This window comes from Odocoileus virginianus, chromosome 4 (assembly GCF_023699985.2).
Source record: "Odocoileus virginianus isolate 20LAN1187 ecotype Illinois chromosome 4, Ovbor_1.2, whole genome shotgun sequence".
NCBI lineage: Eukaryota > Metazoa > Chordata > Mammalia > Artiodactyla > Cervidae > Odocoileus > Odocoileus virginianus.
In genome coordinates this window covers 90656594-90683959 of record NC_069677.1, presented here as the reverse complement: position 1 = coordinate 90683959, position 27366 = coordinate 90656594, and the positions used below count along the sequence as shown (strand labels likewise).

General features: G+C 46.3%; 1 protein-coding gene across 25 annotated transcripts in view; it reads left to right on the top strand.

The window, feature by feature from the left end:
- Positions 1-27366, top strand: part of TBC1D5 (TBC1 domain family member 5) — a 559964-nt gene that overhangs the window by 514064 nt on the left and 18534 nt on the right. For all 25 annotated transcript variants that reach the window (XR_011487445.1, XM_070467024.1, XM_070467039.1 and 22 more), the window contains one exon: positions 26758-26857. Coding sequence is in view for 24 of the 25 variants with exons in the window: in XM_070467024.1 (XP_070323125.1) it covers positions 26758-26857 (100 nt within the window). In the remaining variant the exon portion in view is untranslated. The remainder of the gene's footprint in view (positions 1-26757; positions 26858-27366) is intronic.

Sequence of the window (27366 nt, the reverse complement as noted above, 5' to 3'; positions counted from 1 at the left end):
GACAACATACAGCCTTGACATACTCCTTTCCTGATTCTGAACCAGTTGGTTTTTCCATGTCTGGTTCTAACTCTTGCTTTTTGACCTGCATACAGGTTTCTCAGGAGACAGGTAAGGTGGTCTGGTATTCCCATCTCTTTAAGAATTTTCCAGTTTGTTTTGATCCACACAGTCAGAGGCTTTAATTAGCATAGTCAATGAAGGCAGAAGTAGATGTTTTTCTGGAATTCCCTTACTTTTTCTGTGTTCCAGTGGATGTTAGCAATTTGATCTCTGGTTCCTCTTCCTTTTTAAATCTGGCTTGTACATCTGGAAATTCTTGCTTCATGTACTGTGAAGCCTCGCTTGAAGAATTTTGAGCATTACTTTATAAACCTCATACCTGCCAGAGACACTTGGAGGGCACAAACAGAACCTCATGCGCACCAGGGCCCTGGAGAGGAGCCGTGGGACTGAGCCACAGGGGCCCTAGGCAGGCCTGCCTGCAAGTGAGCGAGGGTCCCCTGCGGAGCTGTGGTCAGCCACGGCCCTGGCCCAGGACCGGGCTCCGGCAGCTGCCGTCCTGGGAGGCGTGGCTCACGGCGTAAGCCCCGCTACAGAGCCACCAGAACTCGGGGGACAAAGAGATATCCCACAGAAACAGAGAGTTGGGGAAAAAGAAAGATTTCCAACAAAGGATCGGGAATTATAATAGCTACAGATTTTGCATGGCAACACCAGAAGTAAGGCAGTGGAGGAATTCCTTCGAAATTCTGAGAGGAAGTTACTTCCAACCTAGAATCAGTCCCCCACCAAGCTAATTAAGTGTGAGGGTAGAATATGGTGACTTTCAGACAGCAAGATTCAAACAAGTGTACTCCCGTGAACCCATTCTCAGAATCCTCTGGAGGACATGCCCCACAAACACGAGGGCAGACACCAAGGACAGAGAACGTTCAAGAGCAGGGGGCAGAGTGTGACAGAAGGAGTCTGCAGAAGGGTGGTGTGGGGAATCCTCGGAGCACGTGGAGCATCCTCGTCAGCAGATCTGAGGAGCAGCCGCCAGCCCGGATTGGAGCAAGTCAGAAGGTTCCAGAAAGTTTTCTCTATAAAGATTAAGTTGAAAGAATAACTAGTATATTAAACAAATTGAGAAATTTGTACAGCTAAAGGAGAGTTTTAAGTTTGAATTAGTGGTAACTTCATAAAAATGAAGCCATTAAAACCTTGGACGATGGTAACCCCAAAGAAAAACCAAGAGAGTACAAGAAAAGACAGAAAGGTATTCATGAACCCTGTCAGTGAGCCAGGCCAGGAGCTTCTCTGCACCCTGTCTAGTAGGGGCTGACGGTTAATCACGACCAAGTCCCGTGAGAAGGTGGGTGGGAGCCTTTGCCGGGGGAGGCGGGGGGCGGCGGTGGGCAGCAGAGCTGGTCTTCAGCTTCCTTCTTGGAGATCAGTGAGTGGTCCTCTCTAGAAGAATCAGGACGTGGCAACATAAGCCTGAGCTATAAAAGGGAGAAAAAAAATAGTGCAAAGAATTGAAAGTGGTTGCTGGTGGAGAGCAGGAAGTGGAGGGTGGGACTGTGTGAACTCTTTTTCATAACAAGCCTTGTAGAGCCATTTGACTCTTCAAAGTGTTACATATGTAGCTTAGATTAAAAATGATAACTAAAAATTGCAACAAAAATAGAGTGTACTGGCATAATAGATTAGAAGAGGAGCTGTCTGCCTGCACAAAGAGCATGCCTCTGAAGAGCGGGGGTGAGGACTCAGAAGTGAGGAGGCATATGGAGACATGTTGGATCTGCGTTCGTCCTGTTCTGGTGGCATATGGGTTAGGCTGCAGCACCAATTCATTACTTTTCCTTTATGGTGCAGCCGTAAGTTAAAACTGAAAAGTTGAGCAAAAATAGAGACAGAAGTCTAGCTCTCTGCAGAGATCTGCTGTGAACCTAGAAACAGAATGCCCCCTTTATTATTCAAAATTTCATGTCTTTCTTAACTTGTGGGGGGCAGACAATTTTCAGAAGAAAGCCCATCGTCTTCCAGGTAACAGGTTATATTTTAGGAAATAATGACTGTAGCCCGAGCTCTCTAACCAGTGTGGCTGTGCCCGCCGTAGGTCTGTCAGAGCCCCGTGCCCACTCTGTGCTGGGAGCTGGGGACGGCAGCAGCGGCAGGCCTGTGCTTGCAAGCCCTTCCTCACCTTGCCTCCTGGCGCAATGAGCTGAGACTGTCGCCTCTCCTGGCCCGAGCAGGGCTGGGCACATTCAGGCCCAGAGCTGAGACTCGCTCTCGCGGGGGAGCCAAGCACTGCCGCCAGGGTGGTCCAGCGACACAGGAGCTGTGATGAGACGCCGCCCATCCTTTGCTTTCAGTGCCAGCCCCGTCTGGTGTGATGCAGGGATATTCCGTGTCCTCAGAAAAGTTCACAATAATTTTTCATTAGCATCATCACCACCACCAGTTTCTCTCACAGCAAGTGGCCAGAAACTGAAGTAAGGACATCTATTGCTTTGGGTGCCTGGTGCCATGAACTGTGTGACGCCTTTCAGATTTCGAGGCTCAGGTGATCTTTTAAAGTGTCCCAGGGTTGATAAATTACTGATGTCAGCCAACAAAAGGCTGAAATTGCAGTTTGAAAAAAGGCGTTAAAACAAAGGTAATCTAGTGGTAGCTGTCAACCTAAGAGTGGTGAAATCTACTTATAATGTTTCTAATCTAATCACTGAGAATTGATTTTTCTTCATCATCAATATAAGTATGATGTATTTTGAAAAAGAATCATGTATTAGGTCATAGAACTTATTTCCTCTCATTATTGCCTTTTTATGTATTATAGAAAGACTTTTTGTAATCCATGGGCTACCTTCTTTAAATGTACTCCTGTTAATGCCTCTGATCTGGTTGCATAATAAAAGAATACAAAACTCAGCTAAGTCTATAGAGAGGTAACAAATTAAGCTTTTTGCCATTTATTTATAAAAGACATTATTATAGTACTTTTCTGAAATGTGCACAAACCAGTAAGAAGTTTAAGAATTGACCTTACTTCTTTATCAGTAGTAGTAGTATTCTGAAGGTTGGTGTTTATTCATGGAAACGAATTTCCCTCTGCTTTGCTTCCTGGAAGTCTTTAGGTCTTACCTAATTCTATCCAAGTGATGTAATTTTTCCTCAAGACTAAAAAAGCTCTGATTTTTTAGTCTTGAGGAAATTGGCAGTTTTGATACTAAAGTTTTCATGCTTTATTTTGTGTGGTAATATAAATGACATCCAATACTTAGTTTTCTAGAAATCTATTTTAGTTGGTCATTCATCGAGTGCTAAATAAATTTTTACTTGTTTTAGCACGATTAGTCATGTTCTATGATTGTTGCCAAGTCGTTTTCCAAGAATATCTTTGCTGAGGTTAAAGAATAGAGAATATAAGAAAGACTCTAAAATGGATTTGTGTAGGTGAATAAGTTCTAATATTTAAGCACATTAGCCAATTAAATGATCTTTTCTAAATTCCCGATGAACTGCAAGACATTTTGCTGTGCTTTGTGATAATTACATACAGTCTTCAAAGATCTAAACTTACAAATGGTTCAAAATCCTCTCTAAACCACAGGAAATCAAAATTATCTGAGCTGAAAGTTCCTGCATAAAAACAGGGTGTGTAATGAGCTATCCACTGCCTGCGGGCTCACCGCACCCCTGGGGACGCCACCCTGCGTCTTTGTGACCCCCACGCGCATCCATCATCGCCCTACAGTAGTTTGAACAGATGCTTTTGTCATACTAATAGAATTTATTTTTATAATATTCATTGATCTCTTCTTTATCACAGCAAAATAACAAAAAGTGTCAGATGAATGAAAACAGATTTGAAAGCAGGCTCATACTTCTGGAAGTACAGGTACCCTGAACATCACTGGTCTATCCTGGTCATGTTCTAGAAATTGAAATGTAAGGCATACCCATATGACAGATATAAGAGAGCAGCCTCACTGAAGGTGCTTACCATGAAACTGGGGAGGGGAGAACATGTTAGAAATCATAATTAAAGTAAATAAAAATAAGATTCATCAGTGAGACAGGCCTTAGGTGCGTCAGTACCGTGTAAAGTGAAGACAGTGCAGAAGACGGACTCAGAAGACAGACCACCATGGGCTTTGTTGGTCTAGACCAGCTTCATGTGAGAGATTAGACTTGAACCACAGCCGCGCATTTCTTCTTCCCCTACATGCAGACCCCGTGACTTCCAAGGAGAGAAGGGGGTGGGGGCGGGATGGACAGGCAGGCAGCGGTGTGTGCAGAGCTGCTCTCTCCTCCTCACCTCCTCTGACAGTGGAAGATGGTTGAGGTTGTGCCAAGTTGCTTTTGGTAAAAAGAAAGTGCTGTCTCAGATGAAGAAATCTGTTCTCATCTCAGCTAGCAAGAGTCTCCAGGGAGGCAGGTCTGGTATTGGAGGGCTCAGTCCTGGTGTCCGCAGCTCCCCACGCAGCCCCCTCAGTGGATTGGTTGGTCCCCAGTCTGCCCCGTCACTTTTCTCAGGAAGGCTGCCACTGAACCAGCCAGCTACCCTGTCATCCCTAAGCCTCACTCACACACCGTCTTCCAGAGAAAGCTGTCTGCAAGTCCCCCGGCAGGCTCTGCCTCCCACCTCAGTGGTTGGCCAGAATTCAATCCCAGGCCCACTCTGGTTTTTGGTTTTGTTTTTTTAAACCTTTATTTTGTATTGGGGTATACAGCTTTGTGATAATTTCAGATGAACAGGGAAGGGGTTCAGCCACACATATACCTGTGTCCATTCTTCCCCAACTCCCCTCCTGTCCAGGCTGCCAGGTAACGTTGAGTGAAGCTCCGTGGGCTGTGCAGTCGGACCTTGTGGTCATCCACCTGAAGTGTGGCCGTGTGGACATGTCCTTCCCACACTCCCTAACTGCCCCATCCCCCAACCGTAAGTGTGTTCTCTTAAGTCTGAGTCTCATTCTGTTTTGTGAGTGAGTTCCTTTGTATCGTTTCCTTTTAGATCCCACATGTAAGGGATGTCATATGATATTTCTCCTTCTCTGACTTACTTCACTCAGTGTGACACTCTCTAGGCCCATCCATGTTGCTGCGAATGGCATGATTTCATCCTTTTTAACGGCTCGATAATATTCGATTGTATATGTGTACTGCAGCTTCTTAAGAGACCCATTCCTTACGCCAGTCAGCCCGGGGAAAGGATTAGAGAAGTCCGTGCGGTGTGGAAAGGTGGTGGAGACCTTTTGATGAGTCCATTATCCCTGAAGTATTAATTGCCAGAATGGTTTATCGAATCCTTCCCTAAAGCGTTGCCAGTTGTTACATCAGTGGTGTTTTAATTGTGGGTTTTAGGCAGCCTGAGTTGGACTGGTAATTGGAAGAGAGAGATTGAGCAGTGGCCCGCCCAGCAGTCAGAATTTTCCTAGTTACCTGATTTGCTCTTCAGTCAGTGAGTATAATATATCTGTCTTCCCAAGAAGATATACTATGTGGACAATACTGATCATCATGGATTTTTTTATGGACTTCTGGATGGAATTGAAAACTGGCATCTGGAGTATATCTAATCATAGGGTTTTTTTTCAATTAATATGTCATTATAATCTCTCAGCGTTTAATCAGTAATACCAATGATAAATGGATTAAAGTAAGTCCTAGTTAAAATACATTCCCATTTAAGGTAATTTATTGAGATGAATTTAAACATCAGTTTTTCTAGCTTCTTTTAAACCTCAGAGTAGAATCTTAATTTAAAGCCAAAATGAACTCATGTATTTGATCCATATTTAGTTTGTCATTCGGTGCTATATAAAGCATGCTCATGTAGCAAGTCTTTCCGCCAGTGTATTTGCTCAGGGTCAGGGAAGATGGATCGTGCATCTTTGGAGGAGTGTCCCCTCCTTCTGTCTCCCACCTTTTTGCCTTACCCAGTCCATGGAAGATCACTGCGAAGAAGCGCGTGAGCCTCGGAGGAAGTGTCCTGAAGAGCACTCTTGTCGACAGTCTAGAGGCTAGCAGTGTAAGTTTAACTTTTGTTAAACAGGTTTTATAATCAGCTTTTCTCATCTTTGTGCATCAACAAATTTATTTTTAACCAAAAACTCTGAGGAGCCTCTGAAAACAGAACCACAGGGAGTGGAATGCTGAGCCTTGACTTAATGCCCTTTCTAAGGCTTTAAAGAGGGCTCCCTTTGGGGGCAGATGAGACACTCATCTCCTCATGCTGGGCCTTCTTCCTCCTTCATTTGTCTTCAGCCCCATAATCTCCATCAAGACCAGACTGCTGATCACTGCCCTGGAGGCAAAGACATTGGTTTGGGGAGAGCTCCAGTGAAGCAGTTAGAGATATTTAGAATCCCTGGCCAGAAATTCCTGTGGGTTTGAATTATCCTAAATTAAATGGGTCACTGACAACATTTGCTTCCTTCCGATGACCTTTCTTGAAACCTGACGTTGACTTCATCTTTTAATGCGACGTTGCCTTGGGGACAGGAACGTGTGCCCTACAGCACACATGTGCATGGCGTGGAAGAAGGTGAGGGCTCCTCGTGGTCCTGGGCAGATGGGGTCACCCCGGGCCAGAGGCTGACCTGAGGGGCCTGCTGGGTGGTCCACTCTCCACCCTGATACCACCAGCCCCTCCTCCCCAGCGCTGTCCTGCTTTTAAGTCTTCTGCTCCTAGCATCTCATCTTTTATTCTTTGAAACACCTCGGTTTAACTTTTTCAGGAAGCTGTATTTGTCATCCGCTGGGCTCTACTTCCAGAAGGGATGGTTGTGCTCCTGTCATAGGAACTCTAGGTCTGCTGAACAAAGCAAATCTGTCAGGCCTTCCCCTTGCCTTGAAAGCTTAAGGGCAGGTCACACCTTTTTGGTTATTCCTCAGGAGTCCTGACTCATTAGAAGAGACCCCAATGCTGGGAAAGACTGCGGGCAGGAGGAGAAGGGGATGACAGAGGATGAGATGGCTGGATGGCATCACCGACTCAGTGGACATGAGTGTGAGTAAACTCCGGGAGTTGGTGATGGACAGGAGGCCTGGCGGGCTGTGGTCCCTGGGGTCGCAGAGTCAGACGCAGCTGAGCGGCTGAACAGAACCAGCACCATGTCAGAGCTGCTGTGCCCAGAGGCTCGTTCAGAGGCCGGACCCCTCTTCCCTGAGCCCTGCGGTCTCCCCTGCAGCCTTCTGCTCCAAGGTGCCCGCATGTCAGGCATTTGTGCACGGGCGTGGGCACCAGGGAGCCCGTGCCTCTCGCAGGGGAGGAAGGAGCAGAGACGGGCGTCAGCAGTGCAGCCCGTGTGCCACTCCCGGAGCCCTGCTGAGGGCGGGGGGCCGCGCCCACCCAGCAGCAGCCTGAGTCGGGGGGCGGTCCGTTTCTCTGCCCAGAGGGAGTGTCCACTCCCCAAGTCCTGTACCCAAACGAGGTGACTGTTTCCCTAGTTAAATTTAAAAGCATGTTTTAGGTTAGATAGGGCTTCCCTGGTAGCTCATCTGGTAAAGAGTCTTCCTGCAGCGCAGGAGACTGTGGTTCAGTTCCTGGGTCGAGAAGATCCCTTGGAGGAGGGATAGGCTACCCACTCTTATATTCTTGGGGTTCCCTCGTGGCTCAGACAGTAGAGAATCCGTCTGCAATGTGGGAGGCCTGGGTTCCATCCCCGGGTTGGGAAGATCCCCCGGAGGAGGGCATGGCAACCCACTCGAGTGTTCTGGCCTGGAGCATCCCAGGGACAGAGGAGCCTGGCGGGCTGCGGTCCACGGGGCTGCAGAGAGTCAGACAGGCCTGAGCGACTGAGCACGGCTGCTGCTGACATCACGGGTCAGTCAGGGTCCCCAAGGGAAGGTTAGCAGTGTTGGGAAAGTTCAGAGTCTTTCTATTCTGTGGCACTGATGATAAAAAATACAGATGGGCTCAGGAAAACTTGCTAGACTTGACGCAGTAACCTAATAAGATGAGGGAAGAAAAACAAAAATTCCTTTGACCATAAAAAAAATAATAATCTATTACACAGAGAGTTCACCATTCATGCTTTATTAAGCCTCTTAATAAGCATGTCTATCATTACAAATGCATCTGATTACTTTGCCATAACTTTGATTAGATTAATAAAATTTGCTCATATACACTTGACCTTCTGAGGTGTTTGCTTGTGAAGTACAACTGGTCCCGAGCAAACTTTTTAAATATGTGAGAAACAGCAACCACCAAGACCATTCTCAGTCAGGATGTTACAGTGTGGCTGAAGGATTTAAGAAGCCTTGACCACAGGGATCACCGGAAGATAATATAACAGAGTCCCCACACTTCCTGTTTTTTTAAGATGATGGCAAACCCAGCCCTCCTTTCTCTGGTAATTGTCACAACCTAATACAGTTCTCTCTATAGCCTTATCATTTCTAGTCAAACAGCATTTTCCAGAGTTACTTAGGTCAGTTGATAGAGACTCAAAGAGCAGTAACTCAAAGCATGATGATGATAAGCCATGAAGAAACTGGCTTTCCATTAAATTCTAAAAGTTACGGGCTCCATTGGAAAGGGAGAGAAAAGAATGAAGAAACATGTTTCAGCTGGAAAACTAGTTATTAAAGGGGACACTCTTCCCTCACCCCTACCGTTTGTTCGTAGACTAGACTGTCTCCCGGCTTCCTTGGTCATATTTCCCAACTGTGTTTTCACCTTTAATGCTCTTCCTGCTCTAAGACTTGTTGCATCTTGTTCCTTCATCTAGAACATCTTCCTTCAACATCTCGTTTTGTGTCAGTTTCCATTTCTATGAAGTTGTGTCGATTTCCACTTGCATCGTTAAGTCTGTAGGAGAGCAGCTCGCTTCCCTGAGCCGGGGGGAAGTGGCCGTCTGTCCGGGATGCCCTTGTCCCAGCCGTGCTCCCCGCTTTCGTCTCCGAGGACCAGGGCCGGCTGCTCACGGGGGAGTGTCTGGCCTGGGCTGGTGGACTGGGTCTGCGCTGCGGGACCATGGCTTCCCTCCTCCTGGAGGCTGCCCTCTGGTAGGTGAGGCTGGTCTAGAGCTTCCGGCAGGCTTCCTGGTGGGAGGGACCAGTGCCTGCCCACGATGGGTGGAGCTGGGTCCTAGCCTTCTGGTGGGCAAGGCCTGCTGTGTTTAAGGGAGACTTAGGCAGGCAGCCTGGTTATTGGCCTGAGGGGTCCCAGCCCCAGAGCCTGCAGGGTGCAGGGCGAGGCCAGCTCCTGGTGCTAACCACCTGAGCAAGATGTCAGCCTCCAGCAAGAGTCCGTGAAAGTGAATACTCTCCAATGTATCTGCCACCCACTTGTCTGTCCCCAGCCCCCGCCTGCTCTGCCGGAGACCCCCCAAGACCAGCAGCCAGGTCTGCCCCAGGCCCTTATGAGGTCGCTGCTCGGATCTGGATCTCCGTGGGCACCCTCCAAGAGCGGAGCCTGCTTCCCCCAGGCCTGTGGATCTCTTGGGTTCAAGCCCCTCTGCCCTGCAGAGCCAAGTGCTCGGGGGGGCCCCCTCCTGGCGCTGGTCCTCAGGCTGGGGCCCGGCCTGGGACTCAGCGCACTCACTCCTGGGGGAGAACCACTGCACTCTCACCTCCTCCTGGGTCTGGGTGGCCCGCCCGGCTGACGTGGTTTTCTCTCAAGTGCCCCCTCCTGCCATCTTGTCTTGATTTCTTCTTTATGTCTTTGGATGTAGAGTGTCTTTTTTGGTAGGTTCCAGTCTTTTTATTGATGATAGTTCAGCAGTTAGTTGTGATTTTGGTGTGCTCGTGACAGGAGGTGAGCTTGAGGTTCTCGTATTAAATAAACCCATTCTGACAATACCTTTTCCCTGCAACAGTGCAGGCTCTCAGACTAGCATCTAGGATGGCTGACAGGCGACCCCTTGACTCTCTGGGAGGCCCTTCTCTTAGAAGCCATCCAGCTAGGAGAGAATTGTCAGCAAGGCCGTGAAAGCTTGCAGTGTCTATCTGGGTTCCTTCATGGGTGCCCTCACTTAGCCCAAGGATTCCACTAACAAGGAACGGAACGAGCTGGTAATCGATACCATTAACCTGCAGGTTAATCAGGTTAACCCACACACACCCCCCACCACACAGTCCAGAAGCTGACTGAGGCCCCAGCATGCTGTGCCCCAGTCAGTCCAGAGTGAGCTGTGACATCGCTTCCCCCGGGGAGGTCCCAGTCTAGGCTGGATACTGTCTGGGCCTGGAGCATGTCTGTGTACTCCACATGCATGTCTTACCCATCCATCATCATATAAAGATACATATTCTGTGAAACATTAAGAGTAGCACTTTGGCAAATGAAACTGAAGAAAATAAGAATGAAACCAGCAAGGAACCACTAGATAATAATGCTAACATTTATAGACATCTTTAAATTCATCTCTCGACAGCGAACTTCAGTATCATCCAGCTAGACTATTAATAGCTCTTTGCCACCCAGGATGAATGGATGCTGAGTTTCTCTCGTGTCTATAATCAGAGTCACCCATCCGTAGGCTCTATTATGACAACTCCTTTTTTGATACCCTTGATGAAAGTCTCCAGATTAGGGTTGAAGGTTGGGTCAGTACAAGATTCTTTTTTTCTCAAATAAATGAGCAGGCCTAATTCTTTTTGCCAGGAGCTGAGATTTAAATTTCTGAGATGGGCTGATAAATGTAACGACTGTTTCAGGACAGGGCTTTGGATTTCACTCCAGCGAAGGTGTCATTATTTAGGATGTTTCCAGTTGAATGTAAGGGAAATCCTGACTCAAACTGATCCAAATAGCAACAGGTTATTCGCTCAAATAAGCCCAAAGAGCGTCTCATTCCTTGGCTACCCCTGGAGTCACCTGGAGGGCTTAAAAAGTACCAGGATCAGAGTACTGAACCAGAATATCTCCTGTGGGGCTTGGATCTTGGGAATTGTTAAGAGCTTCCCCGGTTGTTCAGATATGCAGGCGAGGTTTGGGGCGGATGACGTCGAAACTCATCGACACCTTCCCGTGCCCATTCCCTCCGCCCCTTTGTGCTGCCTTGCTCAGAGCAGGCCCTTTCTCCATGCAGAAGCAGGGGAAGGAGAGAGACCGTGACTTCCGAGGCCCTGGCTCGGGTTGGCCTCCCCTTCCAGGAGGCTTCCAGCTGCAAGGCCCCCGTGGGAAAGGCCGGCGGTGAAGGGTGGGAACACCAGCACCCGCCCGGCCCTGGAGCCAGAACTCATTCAGCCTGCCGCCTGCGCCCTGGTCTCCAAACCAGAGCTGTTCTGCAGGCGGTTACTTCTGTGGCAGCATAAATCAGTTTGATCGTCATGAGTGTTTTCATCTTCAAAGGAACAGGACTGTTCGTGACAGTTTTGTCAGAGACAGTTTATGTGTACCCCTGAAACACCACGCCGTGCAGAAGCATTGCAAACCCCTGGACTCATGGGGAAAACGGACTTCGGGAGCAGCATTCAGAAACGTCATCAGTGACCCCTGCAGCAGGGACCTAGTTGGTTTGACACATGTTAAAATGGTTAAAAAAAAACAGTACAATAATATGACCCTTTACCTTGAAAGACACCTGCAGCTTGGCTGGGGAAGTGAACGCAGGAGAGGTCACAGCTTATGAGTTATGAAGTTATGGGAGGAGAATTCTCGGGAACCTGACAGATTTGGGTTACATGTGCTGCTCATCACACATGCTGTGAACCCGAGTCGGTGACAGACGTGTGAAATGTGTGCATGTGCGCACACACGGTCTTCCTGGGCGTCTGGGTCCAGCTTCGTTCATGTGCACACCCTGTATTCCTGGGCGTCTGGGTCCAGCTTAGTGCATGTGCACACCCTGTACTCCTGGGCGTCTGGGTCCAGCTTTGTGCATGTGCACACCCTGTATTCCTGGGTCCCTGGGTCCAGCTTCGCGCATGTGCACACCCTGTATTCCTGGGTCCCTGGGTCCAGCTTCGCGCAGTTCTCTGCATTCACCCTGTGTTTCTCGTGGATGCGACCCTGTACAAGCAAACGTGGGATTCACGCTCTGCGCCATGTTGCCTCATCCATCAGTCTCGCTGAACAAACTCACATCTTCAGTACAAACATCTTAACAGACCTGACTCTACTCTGGGTGTGCCATGCAGCTTCTGAGTTTGGTTGGGTTGAGGAAAAGAAAATACGAAAAGATTACACTTTCCATATGAATTTTTTGTTCTCAGTCTCTGCCAGTAACCGTATGCTGCTGCTGAGAACTTTTAGAATAAGTCCATCTTTTTTCAGTTTTATTGGAGTACAGTTGATTGACATCATTGTGTTAGTTTTAGGTGTATAGCAAAGTGACTCGGTTATACACGTATGTATATCCACTCTTTTGTAGCACACCCCCCACCCAGTGTCTCTCACCCCAGGTTTCTCACCGAGTGTTGACTCCGCATCTGCATCCCCCTCTGAGTCCTGCGGGGGCTCCTTCCCCAGGATCCGTCTGGGGGCGCACCCTGCCTGACTCTTGCACCCTCACCCAGTGCAGCCCTGACGCGAGCTCCCCTCCGAGCCCCGGCCTTCGAGGAAAGCGCAGCCGTCACGGGCGCTTCACTCCGAGCGCCGTCTCACCCCGGTGGGCTGCTCTGCTCCACCTTCTCTTCTGCCCAGAATGATTCACGCGGCCACAGACACCCTCGAGTTCCCGCCGGTCTCTGCCCAAGCTCCGCTGTCCCGCGGAGCCTTCCCGCCACCCTCCAGAAGCTCCAGGCATGTCAGGAGGCCGCCCTGGTCCTCCTGAGCCTCGGGATGCGTCCCGGGTTATCTGCAGACACTGCCTTTGCTTTGGCTTGGAGCGCGGCTTCTGTTTAGTTAGTAATAGGAGACTCTGCCTTAACTCATTGTGTCTGTAACAGTAACACTGTCACAGATACTGTGTCTGGCACTTGCTAAGTGTCTAGGAGTGAGTGAAGGCTGTTGAGTGGTTTTTGTGCAGTGCAGGGATTCAGATGCTTTAGACTTTGTTTCGGCCTTTGCCGAAGCCTAAAAGGTCACCTCACTGGTACTTCCCTGGCGGCCCAGTGGTTCAGACTTCACCTCCCCGTGCAGGGGCGCAGGTTCAGTTCCTGGTCAGGGAGCTGAGGTCCCACGCGCCTCCTGGCCAAAATACCAAAGCATAAAGCAGGGGTGATTTTGTAACAAATTCAATAAAAACTTTAGAGATGATCCACTTCAAAAATAGAAAAAATCTTTAGGAAGAAAAAAGTCACCTCATTGCCCAGTGGCATTCACCAACCTGAAATCTGAAAACTATCAAGAGTTGTTGGTATACCGTGAGAAATGGGGGGGTTATAAATTAGCTTTACAGACAGAATATTTTAAAGTGTGATAGGTGTGTAAAAAACCCAGTAATTTAGAGAATTATTCCATTCTCATTTTTTTTTTTATTCCAGAAGTCTCAGCATTAGTAATGTTTGTGTTCATCAAAGCCATTCCAAAGCTCAGTTCCCTTTTACCAGTTGGGACTTCAAGTATTTAAGCGCGCTTGATCCTCAGCTGGCACTTCCGCGGGACACTGCTTTTTGTTTGTCCCTGATGGGACATACGGGGTCAGTTAGCCAGAGAACGGTGCGCGTTGCATCTTCACACGGGTCAGTTAGCTTTGGTGTGGAGAAGCAGGCTTGGCCGTGGCCCTCCAATCCGGGTCAGCCTTTGTGCCGAGGCCTCCGTCGGTACCAGAAACAGCAAGCGGGGTGCGCAGATGGTGATACCAGCCAGCAGCTCTGAGAAAGCCCGCTGGAGGCCCCGTGCTGGCTGCATGCTTGCATCAATTGGTTTGATCCCGTTTAAGAGAAGAAGGGAAAACCCTCGATAAATAAACTTAACTTCTGTGCTGATTGGCATGGTGGAGGAGAGAGCCATTCCGGTTTACAAAAGATTGGTCAGGTTCCTAATTATAAAGACACAGCATAAAGGTGATGGCCTCAAAGGCCGAAAGATGGGGACATCTCCCCACAAATGCCCTTTAATTAGCCTGCCAAATACACTGCCTTTTAGGAGAGATCTTTTCCCTCCAGTTTAAATGTTCAGAAAACAGGCCGTTGCCTTAACAACTGTGCCTAACGTTTTTTCTACCTTTTGAATTTTTAAAGGCTAGGAAATTCCTAAGACCCACCATACGCATATGATTATTTATTTAAAAGAGCAGTAACAGGATTTTTGCAAATACTAAGGTTTGTAACTATGCAAGTATGGTTTTATTCTTGTGTTTTCACCTGTGTGAGGTTGCCCTAGTTAAACATTTTAATGTCTAATATTTTTATCTCAGGAATGTAAGTTTTTTCAGTCTATTTTAGAATTTATGATACATGATCCAGTTTTCTGCCATCATTCTTAACTTTTCTGTTTACACTATTGTTGTTTGTAATCCACCTCCAGAAGGGCAAAGTTAGATATTGAAATGGTAATAGGCAAAAAAGCATATTTCTGAAAACTCAATGTATTGAATAATTTAATATTACTTAATCATATTATTTAATAATTCATCATATTATTATTCAAATATCTTCAGAAAATCTGTGATGAATTTAAACAAAGTTAAACACCATAGATTATGAACACAGTACGATTTTCTTTTTATTACATTTGTGTTTGAAAAGCATCCTTTATTCTCTGATACTCATCACAGCCTCTGTTTATCAAGAGTTACAGGAGAGAGCATGCATAACCCAACAAAATTATCTCACATTTGGCTTTAAAATAAGCGTTTTTGTGTACAGTAGAATGAATTGATCCCTAACAGTGTTAGGATTCATTCTGAACAGGATAGTGAGGCCACTCTGGACGAACTGGCTGAGGAAGCTGGGAAAGCTGTCCTGGGCAGCGGTCACCCTGCTTCTCCCCCGCACCCCACCCGCGCTGAGAAGAGTCTCCTGGACTCTCACCAAGTGGGCATCTAAGCACGCAGCCGTCTGTTAAAACTGCCCTAGAGCGGGGAACCCTCCCAGAGGGGCTGGAAGCTGTGCTGAGGGGCACAGCTAGATCCCCGCCGAATATTCCGAGCGTGCGCCCGGCCCAGCTGTGTCGTCTCCCCCAGGAGCTTGTCAGAAGTACCGAGGCTCAGGCCCCACTCAGACCTGCTGAAGAGACTTCTCCAGGTGACGTTCATGCCTATTAAATGCTGAGAGAATGAGTCTGAGGTTAATGGAACACCGACCCAGGACTGAGACTTTCTGTAGATAAGCCAGCTTCAGGTACGCCCTGGTGTGAGCACGGTGTCCTGGTGGGTGAGGGGGCGTGCCCTCCACGCATGCGCTCTGCTCTGCCCGTCTGGTTCATGTTAGCGCCTCTAATCCTCGAGAGATGCTCTGGTTCATGTTAGCGCCTGTAATCCTCGAGAGATGCTCTGAGGTCGGTGCTAGGCTTATCGGCCATTTTTCAGTTGAGAGAACCGAGGCATAGAGAGGCTGTGTTGAAATCTCGTCTGCAAAGAAAGTTACTAGTCATGACGGGACAATGGGTAACTTCTGCCTTATCAGAGCCAAAAGACTAAAATCAGATAAGAAACTAAGATCTTCTTTTACTTCCTCAATAAAAATGAGAGGCAGTGGAATAAGAGGAAACTTCTTTCTCTTCATTTTGTGAGCTCCGCCTGTTCTACTTGTAAAATACCTGTAATTCGTATCCCCTGTGTCCCACCCATGGCAAGCACGTGACTGGAGTTAATTATTTTAACCTGCCCACACTGACTTCGAAAGGATATTTGCAACACTTTCACATGTGGATCAGTGAAGTGAATGTAGATTTAATATGCAGTTGGTCAATTTGAGGGAATTGCTGAAAGGCAAGCGGCAGTTTGGTAGAGAAAATGTCTGCGTGGAGAAGTGGGCGTCTCCCTCCCCTTCCCCGGTTGACCTGCCCGCGGCTGTTCTCGAGCTGCTGCAGGGGTGGGTTGCCACGGTCCCTGGTGGGGACCATGCTGAGGCAGCGTGACCAGAGAGCCCGGCTGGCAGGCGCCCAGCTCCTGCCTCACCTGGCTTGTTTTAGGGCAGGCGGCTTTTAACTTTATAAGGAGCAGGTATTTCCTTTTTTATTTTGGTAAAATAGGCACAACATAAAATTTACGACCTGGATCATTAAGTATCTCATTCAGTGGCATTGAATTCTTTCATGATATAGTGCATCTGCCTCCATCCCTCCTCTTATCCTGTAAGTTTGAAGCTCTGTACCCATTAAACAGTCGTAACTTTTCTGTCAACCACCATTCTTCTTTATGTCCTAATGATTCTGACCCCTCTAAGTACCTCACGTAAATGCTACTCTGTTTAAATACCATACAGTATATTTTTGTGACTTATTTCACTGAGCATAATATTCTCAAGTTTTGCCCATGTTGTAGCATATGTCAGAATTTTCTTCCTTTTTAGGGCTGAATAATATGCCATTGTGTGTACATATCATATTATGATTATCCATCCATGTGGATGGACACCTTGGTTCTTTTTACACTTTAGCTATTATGAATAATGCACCTGGTAACATGAGTGTACAGATTTTTTTTCTTTAATCTGCTTTCAACTATTTGGGGTATATATTCAGAAGTGGAATTGCTGGATCATTCTGTAATTCCATTTTTACTTTTCGAGTAACAGTCATACTGGTGATAGAAGCAAGGTCCGATGCTGTAAAGAGCAATATTGCATAGGAACCTGGAATGTTAGGTCCATGAATCAAGGCAAATTGGAAGTGGTCAAACAGGAGACAGCAAGAAGGAACATCAACATCAACATTTTAGGAATTAGTGAACTAAAATGGACTGGGATGGTTGAATTTAACTCAGATGACCATTACATCTACTACTGTGGGCAAGAATCCCTTAGAAGAAATGCAGTAGCTATCATAGTCAACAAGAGTCTGAAATGCAGTACTTGGATGCAATCTCAAAAACGACAGAATGATCTCTGTTTGTTGCCAAGGCAACCACTCAATATCATGGTAATCCAAGTCTATGCCCCAACCAGTAATGCTGACGAAGTTGAAGTTGAACAATTCTATGAAGAACTACAAGACCTTCTAGAACTAACACCCCCAAAAGATGTCCTTTTAATCATAGGGGACTGGGATGCAAAAGTAGGAAGTCAAGAAACAGCTGGAGTAACAGGCAAACTTAGCCTTGGAGTACAGAATGAAGCAGGGCAAAGAGTTCTGCTAGGAGAACGCACTGGTCATAGCAAACACCCTCTTCCAAAAACACAAGAGAAGACTCTACACATGGACATCACCAGATGGTCAATACTGAAATCAGATTGATTATATTCTCTGCAGCCAAAGATGGAGAAGCTCTATATAGTCAACCAAAACAAGACCAGGAGCTGACTGTGGCTCAGATCATGAACTCCTTATTGCCAAATTCAGACTTAAATTGAAGAAAGTAGCAAAAACCATTAGACCATTCAGGGATGACCTAAAACAAATCCCTTATGATTATACAGTGGAAGTGAGAAATAAATTTAAAGGACTAAATCTGATAGACAGAGTGCCTGAAGAACTATGGACAGAGGTTCATGACACTGTACAGGAGGCAGAGATCAAGACCATCCCCAAGAAAAAGAAATGCAAAAAGGCAAAATGGTTGTCCAAGGAGGCCTTACAAATAGCTGAGAAAAGAACGGAAGCTAAAGGCAAAGGACAAAGCAAAGATATACCCATTTGAATGCAGAATTCCAAAGAATAGTAGGGAGAGATAAGAAGTCTTCCTCAGTGATCAGTGCAAAGAAATAGAGGAAAACAATAGAATGGGAAAGAGTAGAGATCCCTTCAAGAAAGTTAGAGATACCAAGGGAACATTTCATGCAAAGATGGGCTCTATAAAGGACAGAAATGGTACGGACCTAACAGAAGCAGAAGATAATTAAGAAGAGGTGGCAAGAATACACAGAAGAACTATGCAAAAAAATCTTCACGACCCAAATAATCACGATGGTGTGATCACTCACCTAGAGCCAGACATCCTGGAATGCGAAGTCAGGTGGGCCTTAGGAAGCATCACATTACTACAAAGCCAGTGGAGGTGATGGAATTCCAGTTGAGCTATTTCAAATCCTAAAAGACGATGCTGTGAAAGTACTGTCCTCAATATGCCAGCAAATACAGAAAACTCAGCAGTGGCCACAGGACTGGAAAAGGTCAATTTTCATTCCAATCGCAAAGAAAGGCAATGCCAAAGAATGTTTAAACTACCGCACAACTGCACTCATCTCACACACTAGCAAAGTAATGCTCAAAATTCTCCAAGCCAGGCTTCAACAGTATGTGAACTGTGAACCTCCAGATGTTCAAGCTGGATTTAGAAAAGACAGAGGAACCAGAGATCAAATTGCCAATATCTGTTGGATCATCAAAGAAGCAAGAAAGTTTCAGAAAATCATCTATTTTTGCTATATTGACTATGTCAAAGCCTTTGACTGTGTAGATCACAACAACCTTTGGAAAATTCTTAAAGAGATGGAAATTCCAGACCACCTTACCTGCCTCCTGAGTAATCTGTATGCAGGTGAAGAAGCAACAGTTAGAACTGGACATGGGAACAACAGACTGGTTCCAAATTGGGAAAGGAGTATGTCAAAGTTGTATATTGTCAACCTGCTTATTTAAGTTATATGCAGAGTACATCATGAGAAACGCTGGGCTGGAGGAAGCACAAGCTGGAATCAAGATTGCCAAGATAAATAGCAATAACCTCAGATATGCAGGTGACACCACCCTTATGGCAGAAAGTGAAGAACTAAAGAGCCTCTTGATGAAAGTGAAAGAGGAGAGTGAAAAAGTTGGCTGAAAGGTCAACATTCAGAAAACTAAGATCATGGCATCTGGTCCCATCGCTTCATGGCAAATAGATGGGGAAATAGTGGAAACAGTGGTTGACTTTATTTGGGGGGCTCCAAATCACTGCAGATGGTGATTGCAGCCATGAAATTAAAAGAAACTTGCTCCTTGGAAGGAAAGTTATGACCAACCTAGACAGCATATTAAAAAGCAGGGACATTATTTTGTCAACAAAGGTCCATCTAGTCCAGGCTTTGGTTTTTCCAGTAGTCATGTATGGATGTGAGAGTTGGACTATAAAGAAAGCTGAGAGCTGAGAAAATTGCTACTTTTGAACTGTGGTGTTGGAGAAGACTGTTGAGAGTCCCTTGGACTGCAAGGAGATCCAACCAGTCCATCCTAAGGGAGATCAGTCCTGAGTGTTCATTGGAAGGACTGATGCTGAAGCTGAAACTCCAATACTTTGGCCACCTGATGCGAAGAGCTAACTCATTGGAAAAGACCCTGATGCTGGGAAGGATTGAAGGCAGGAGGAGAAGGGGATGACAGAGGATGAGATGGCTGGATGGCATCACAGACTCGATGGGCATGGTTTGGGTAAACTCCGGGAGTTGGTGATGGACAGGGAGGCCTGGCGTGCTGCAATTCATGGGGTCGAAGAGTCGGACATGACTGAGCGACTGAACTGAACTGAACTGAATACAGTTATTCCAAGGAATTATAGACACATGTGTAAACAATGCCCAGGAAATTCCTCATCGTTTGGATGGCAACATGCTCATGCACTTTCCAAATGCTAAACATCCAGTGACAGGGGACTTGGGTAACTGGTGGTGCACTGATGCACAGAATATTATGCAGCTTAAAATTACCTGTTCACATGGGAGAGCACTTAACAATAACATATATACTGATGAGTTTTTCTCCAAATGGTGGCATTGTAGATCATTTTTTCTGGATTTTGTACAATGAAATCAGATTATGTTTTTGCAACAATCAAATCAAAATATTACTTAAATAATATAATAAGAAAAAAGTAAAAGGTGATTACCAAGTAGAAACAGGATATATCAACATTTTTAAATTACCAAAATTTATTTCAAGTCAAACTGTAAGCAACACCACAGTCTATAAACAAATCTGTTCTCTAAACAGTACTACATGGTGAGAATAACTTAAACAAATAACCTGTGAAAAGGTTAATGATTTCAGCATTTTGCCCAATGTCCGAAGTACAACCTAGGAACAGCAGTTTCAGGGTAGTGCCTCTCTCTGCACTTAAAGTGGGAGCATCATGGGCTGTCTGGAAAGAATGTGACTCTTAAAGATACTTAAAAAAATGACAGTTATCAAATTCCCAGTAAATCAAATTCCCAGTAAATAAAATAGTTCCTGTTTTCAAACAGGATGTAAACAAACATGGTAAATGTGAATGAAAAAGAACTTTCATTTAGAAATTTAGAACTGAAACTGGAAACTTAAGGTATTTAGTAAATCGTATTGCATTTCAGTGCTGGAATTTCCTTTAGAGATAGCTCATTTCAACCCTTTACTTTTATAAATAAATTTTACTATGGCTAGGTGGCTAGCTAGGGGCAGAAGGTACACAAGCAGGCATTCTTGTGTCTCTGCCACTGAAGCAGCACTCTGTCCCCGCACTGAGACGCATAGCACCTGTGGACCTCAGGGTAAAAAGGCAGCCTAGGGAATGGAGAGGACGCTTGCAAATCACACATCTGATAAGGATGGACATAAGAATATACAGAGAACTCTCAGAACTCAATAGGAAGAAAAAGAAACAAAAACTCAACTTGATTAAAAAATGCAGGAAGGACTTAGACATTTTTCCTAGGAAGATACAGAAATGGCTAACAAGTACATGAAAAGATGTTCAACATCACTAAACACTAGGGAAATGCAAGTTGAAACCATGAGATACCATCTCCTAGCTACCAGGATGGCTACTATCCAAAAATCAGATAATAACAACTTTTGGTGAGGATACAGAAAAATTGGAACCCTGGTACACTGTTAGGAGGAATATAAGGAAAAGAGTGTGCTCAGTTCAGTTCAGTCCCTCAGTCGTACCCGACTCTGTGACCCCACGAAATGGAGCACGCCAGGCCTCCCTGTCCATCACCAACTCCCGGAGTCCACCCAAACTCATGTCCATTGACTTGGTGATGCCATCCAACCAGCTCATCCTCTGTCATCCCCTTCTCCTCCTGCCCCCAATCTTTCCCAGCATCAAGGTCTTCTCAAATGAGTTAGCTCTTTGCATCAGGTGGCCAAAGTATTGGAGTTTCAGCTTCAGCATCAGTCCTTCCAATGAATATCCAGGACTGATCTCCTTTAGGATGGACTGGTTGGATCTCCTTGCAGTCCAAGGGACTCTCAAGTGTCTTCTCCAACACCACAGTTCAAAGGCATCAATTTTTCGGCACTCAGCTTTCTTCACAGTCCAACTCTCACATCCATACATGACCACTGGAAAAACCATAGTCTTGACCAGACGGACCTTTGTTGGCAACGTAATGTCTCTGCTTTTTAATATGCTATCTAGGTTGGTCATAACTTTCCTTCCAAGGAGTAAGCGTCTTTATGGTATAGAAGTGTATTAATCTAGGGACAGCACAAGGAACATTTATTGAGCGTTTACCATGTGCAAAGCACTTCACCTGGAATATCTGGTGTAATTCAGTCCTGAAGCATCAGCTGAGTTAGGGGTTCCCACTCTGCTTCCTCAGCCTCTCTGTTCCCTTCCCGCCCGCCCCTTGCTAACCGTCCCCTGGCAGCGGGCTCTCTCCTGTCTTCTGGCCACAGTGTGCAGCCTGCTCCTGCCACTCGGGTTGGTCTCATCCCCGTGGGCTCTGCGGACCCCACCGTCAGGCCCTTCCTGTCCCCCTTTCTCCAGACCAGGAGTGCTGAGGTCTGCAGTGGGCAGGCCCCGCTGCAGCTGAGACCCCAGGCAGGGCCAGGTTGGACCCAGCCCCCAAAGCACCATCTCTGAAGGAGAGGAAATGGGGGCGGGAAGCTTCCAGCCCAACCCCGCTCCTGCTCTCCACGCTCCACCCCAGCTGCAACTCTTCACCCTGGTTCCCCGCTTTTCTGGTTCTACTCCTTTGTTCACTGTGTCCCTGCCTCCTAAGACATCTACATTCCTCATTTCCTCTGAGCCAAATCCCCCGTCTTAAATACTCATCAGAAATGCTGCTGCTTGCTGAAAATCTGCTGTCCTGTCTACCCCTGCGCCTTGGAAGCGGCTGCCCTGCCCGAGATGGTGAGACCCTCTCATACCTGCTGCGAAGCTTAGTGACTTGCTCCTCATGCTTGACGTGTAGTCTTACCTCTTTCTAAGTTTGCAGAGGTCAGAGCACATCTCGTTCATTATTGTATTTCCCACAAGCCCTAACACAGTATCATTGAATATGTTTGTTGAAGAAATGAATGAATAAATAAGTAATAAACTCCAAAAGCTCATCCTGTTATTAACCAAGAAAGAAAGTAAAGACAGTGAAGCATTTAACAAAATCGATCTATAAAATCTACATTTTAGAAAACAGTTTAAACAGTTTGAGACATATAATATGTGAGTGGAAGTGTAGTGATGGATCAACTATTCCCGGGAGATTGGTGGTAGAAATATCACTTTTTACAAAGCAAATTTAAAACACATTTCTCCTGATACAACCTAAACGAAAATCATTCAACATACGGAACGGAAGACAGACGATCATACCTGAATGAAAGGAAATGATTTAGTAAGCCATTTAGGGGTGGGTCTGAATGCTGAAAATGATGAGTTTCTCCTCAAGGAGACTGAGATACGAAGACACTCCCCGGAAGCACCTGGTAATCAAGTATAAGGAGGACTACATATGGGGGAGGACTGGGTGTAGTGGGCAGGCGACCTGGGTCCTCACAGCGCCATCTCCACGTTGGCATCGCTTCAGAGAGGGCGGCCTGCAGAGGAGCCCGTCCCGTGTAGGACGCAATGAGAGGATCTACCGCGTGGGTTTGCTGTGAGGGTTAAGTGAGTTCCTGCATGCAGAGCCCAGGGCTGGGCCTGCCACAGTCCCTGTGAAAGGGTTGGAAGCCAGCGGTGTGCTCCTCTGCGGGGCGGCCCTTGTGCTCCATCCTGCCGCGGAGGCTGCCGGCAGCCTGCCTCCTCATCCTCCACCACTTTCTCGCCTCACACGTCAGTGGCTCTGCAGAACTTGAGTCAGTGGTGGGCTCCCAAGTCCTAATTCACCCTTCTGGGTAGAGCCACATAAAGATGTTTAAACCAGAGACCAGTGTTTTCTAAGAGTGTATCACCAACCTCCGTATTAAAAGTCGGTTCTGTTGTTTTGACTTGATTTAAAAAATTAAAGAATAATTGCTTTATGGAGTATCTGTTCTGTGCCAGACATTCTCCATGTGTTACCATTTGGTTCTCATCAATACCTTTGGGGTACCAAAGAATTAGGGAACTCTTCAAGATTACACAGCCAGTGTCTTCAAACTGGTAGAAAGAGGAATCGAACCCAGGTGTGTCTACCCCAGCACGCTACCTGCTTCCACCATCCTGCCTCCTGTAACGGAAGGCGGAACATGTATGCAAAAGTAAATATAACAAGCACTTTTGTTCATGTGTTGTTTATATATAAAAATGACACTAGCTGGTTGGTTTTATAAAATTTCAAGGCAATTAGCCAAGCATTTGTTTTTGATTACAGAGGACCATTAATGAAAGCAAATGACTAAAGCTGTCTGTGTCTGAGGCATGTGGAGCCTCAGAAGCTAAGATAGAAATGGAAAGTTTCTTCCCACAATCTTAGAAGCTTGATTCTTGGCTCTTTCTTTTACCTGTAATTATATAAAAAAGCGAAGAATAAATGGCAGGCCACCCTTGTGCTGCCAAGGGATTCCATTTCTATTTATAAAGTCTGAGTGATCGTTGGGCTTGGGTGTATTTTCAGATTAAGCAAACTCCAGCGAGATCATGTACTGGATTTAATATTCCAAATGGAAGAGTTTCTTGGGCTCCTCAACCTGTCTCAACTATTCTTTATCTCATAATTGGGCTTTTGTGTCAGCTTTCCATTGGAAAAAAAAGAAGGTCTTACAGGAATGAAAACTGCTTTTTTCTGACACGTAGATGCCGTTTGTACTGAGGTTTACGCAGGACTTAGGGAAGCCAGGTGCTCTTCGCTTGCTGCCAGTGTGCTAAGCAGAAGTGCCCGCCTGGAAGCCTGTGCGTGTGCCCACACGCCCCCAGCACGTGCCCCGCTGCCCTGCACGCCCGTGCGGGCAGTGCCGCGGGCGCCAGTCTCAGCCTCGCCCGTTTCCTCACAGTCGCGCTCCGACCAGCACAGCCACGTGTTTGGAGGAGCAGACCTCCTTCAGCCCTGCACTCCCTCCCGCTGTCAGCACCTCACCACCCACAGGCTGGACCGTGTCCTCTGACTGTCTCCTCTCCAGCTCTTCTTCCCTCCCAGAATACACTTAATCCGTTTAGGTAGGAATGACTGCTGGGGTTTAAGGCCCCCAAGGGCTTTTGCATCTCATAAAAAGTGATCACTTAATCCAAACTAAACTCATACATAGAGTAAATGGAGAAGAGATGTTAACCAGCTGGCGGTACATTCCTGGTGTCCTTTGTCCATTCTGGGCTGTCAGCACCCCAGTTGGAAGCCAAGGGCAGGGACAAACTCCAGCCAGAGCCCCTCTCTCAAAAGACTGCCACATGCTGGCCTCAGGACAGTTCTAGACTCTTCCTTCTAGGTGGGTTTGTATCTGTAACACATTGAAAAGGTGACTTGTTCAATAGTAGGGACAGGAGGCCAGGACCAGGATCCTCAGAACAACTATTCTTATTTCTCTGTAAGATTTTCATGTACACTGCCTCATCGTCTGTAATTATAAACCTTTCCTATTCCAACTCCAAGCTTGTAAACCTCTTGGAAGCAAAGTATCTAACTTCTGCCTTCTCGAGAGAGTGCCAATGTTAGGCCCTTACTGGGTAGAGGATTGTTTAAGGTTACATGACTTGTGAATGGCAGGATCAGAAATAGAACTCAGGTTTCCTTGTGCCATATACAACGCTAGTGATCCTTCATCCCACTGCCTGTCAGTTATCTGTTGCTGTGTAACAAACCACCCCAAACCCCACCCCTCAAAGCAGCGTTGCTACTGCTCATGGGTTTTCAGGCCAGGCGTGTGGACAGGGCTGGGTGGGGCTGCTCTTCTGCTCCGCCTGCTGCTGGCTGGGATTCCCACTTGGCCAGCTTCAGGTGAGCTGGGATGAAAGGTCCAGGAAGACACCACTCACGCGTCTAGACCCTCCTGTGTCTCCTGCACCCCTTTCTCTCCATCTGTCTCTCCTCTTGTTCATTACCGTAGCCTGATCGTTGCAACTAACTACGGTAGCTGCCTTCCTCTCATGAAAGCAGAAGGGAGCAGAAGTTGGCAGGCCTCTTACACAGTGTGACTTCTCCTGTGTTCTCTGGATCAAGGCAAGTGATGGGACAGCCAGGATTTGCAGGGAAGGGAAGGAGACCCCACCTCCTGATGAGCAGAACAGCATGTCCATCGAGGAAGGAATGGATGGTGGCCGTCTTTGGAGATGAATCATGACCTAGGTTCACCAACAGATGCAGTGTTCTTTCTCTTTTTCCTGTGGGGTCCTGAGCGAATAGGGAAGCTCAGGTTTGTGCAGACCCAAAGGAGAGGAAGGAGAAGAAAAACGCCCTGCAACACCGACCCGGGGCCACAGTGATCATCCCCTGGCTGAGCTCCTGGTCGCGTCGTCTTTCCTTGAGTATCAGAAGAGAGGCCTTTGTGCTTGGTGGGATGTGTGAAGTACAGGCTTCAAGCTTGGGCAGTTACAGTGCCATTTCACAATGATTTGGTTTTAGAGCGGCCGCTGTGTGTGCGTTCTGCATCAGGCATTCGAGTGCATGTTTCTAAAGGCTCACCTTCCAGGCAGCCATTAAAAACAGCGCTTTTAGGTGCTGTGTCTGTGCATTGCTGACACATTGTGGTGCACCTCCAGGTCACCTTTCCAGCCATTAGTTTCCATCTTTGTGTCGGATTGTATTCAGTCTCTTAAGAAAAAACATGTCTTGGGAATTTTCTCTTGCTTCTCTTTGACAACAGAGGGTTCTCATGTGGAGAGATAAGTGACCCTGGAAAATCAATCTGCCAGCCTTGTCCAGCTCTGGCAACATCCTTTCTCTGTATTCTAACTAACTTGGTTTAAAATATCTTACATTATGAGGATTATTCTCTTCTCTGACAAAAACTCCCTTAATCTTCTAAATTTCCTTGGGAAATTTTTCACATGCATTACTTTTTTTCTTAAAAAAGCAAAAGCTCCAGGCTTTATCCGTTTGTTACAGTTAGATTGTCTTTCTGCCATTTAGATAATTATCCCACCCAGAGTATTTTTCCCTAGAAACAATCAAATAAATAAAATCCTCTAGTATTCAAGAGAGAAGATGTAAGAGCAGCTAACTGTGGGCTGTGGGGCCAAAACTTTCCCAAGTGCTTTGGGAAAATCTCATGTTTTAAGAGATTATCATGGTCTAGAAAATGAAGAGATTTGTTTTAAACAGATGGAAATTTCTGGTTTCTCAAATGTGTATGAGAAAATGTGATGGTTTTGTACCAGCTGTCTAGGGAGTTGGGTCCACCAAAGTCCCATTGACTCTCAATTTTGTGGCCCAAAAGTTATTGAAGGTATTTTATGTACTTTTTTAATACAAGTTTGTATGGGTAAACATTTACACATGGCACAAAGCAAGCATTCAATTAAAAGTCCAGAATTGTTCTGAATCTCATTTTACTCCTCCTGTTTCACTGGTGGTGGCAGTAGTGGGTTTGCTGTTGTTCATTTGTTGCTTTCTTTTGTTTTGTCTAGGACTAAAAAGACATGGATGGTGGCTCTTTAAAACAGTCCAGACCTTTTGGAGGATTTTGGGGATTTTCTTTGATTTTTTTTTTTCATTTTCGTATCTTTGCCACCTTCATTTTAGGAAGAAGAATTAGAAGCCCAAATTTCCTTCCTTCAAGGACAGTTGAATGACCTGGATGCCATGTGCAAATATTGTGCGAAGGTGATGGACACTCATCTTGGTGAGTAAAGGGCTCCGGCCCTGGGGATGGTGGCAGCCCCCGCCTCGGGCGCATGTGTCGAGTGCTTCCCGTGAGTTACCTCCTGTCACCCTCACAGACGAGGAAACCAGAGCACAGAGATTAATCAAATTTCCCCAAATTATAACACCAGCCAGTGGAGGAGAAATTCAGAATCAAGCAGTCTGACTCTAGATTTCAGCTCTTAATGGTTGCACTGCCCTTTCTAGTATCTCTCTACCCTGAAAAAAAGAAAATGCTGAGCTTTCAAGATGAAACAGTCCACTCTGCTGTTGTGCTAATCTGTCCGTAATCAGGCATGTGGTTGTTTGGCAATGCTTTATTTCTTTTTAATATATCTTTTTAATCAGCTGTCTGAAATACGTGTCCCTGACCTTTTCTTCCTCTGACTGTGCCAATATCCTAAGAAGTGTCCTCATCTGACGTTCAGGTTACATGTGAGCGGCCTGTGTCACACCCAAGCCCTGGGCCTTACTTGCTACATTCATGAA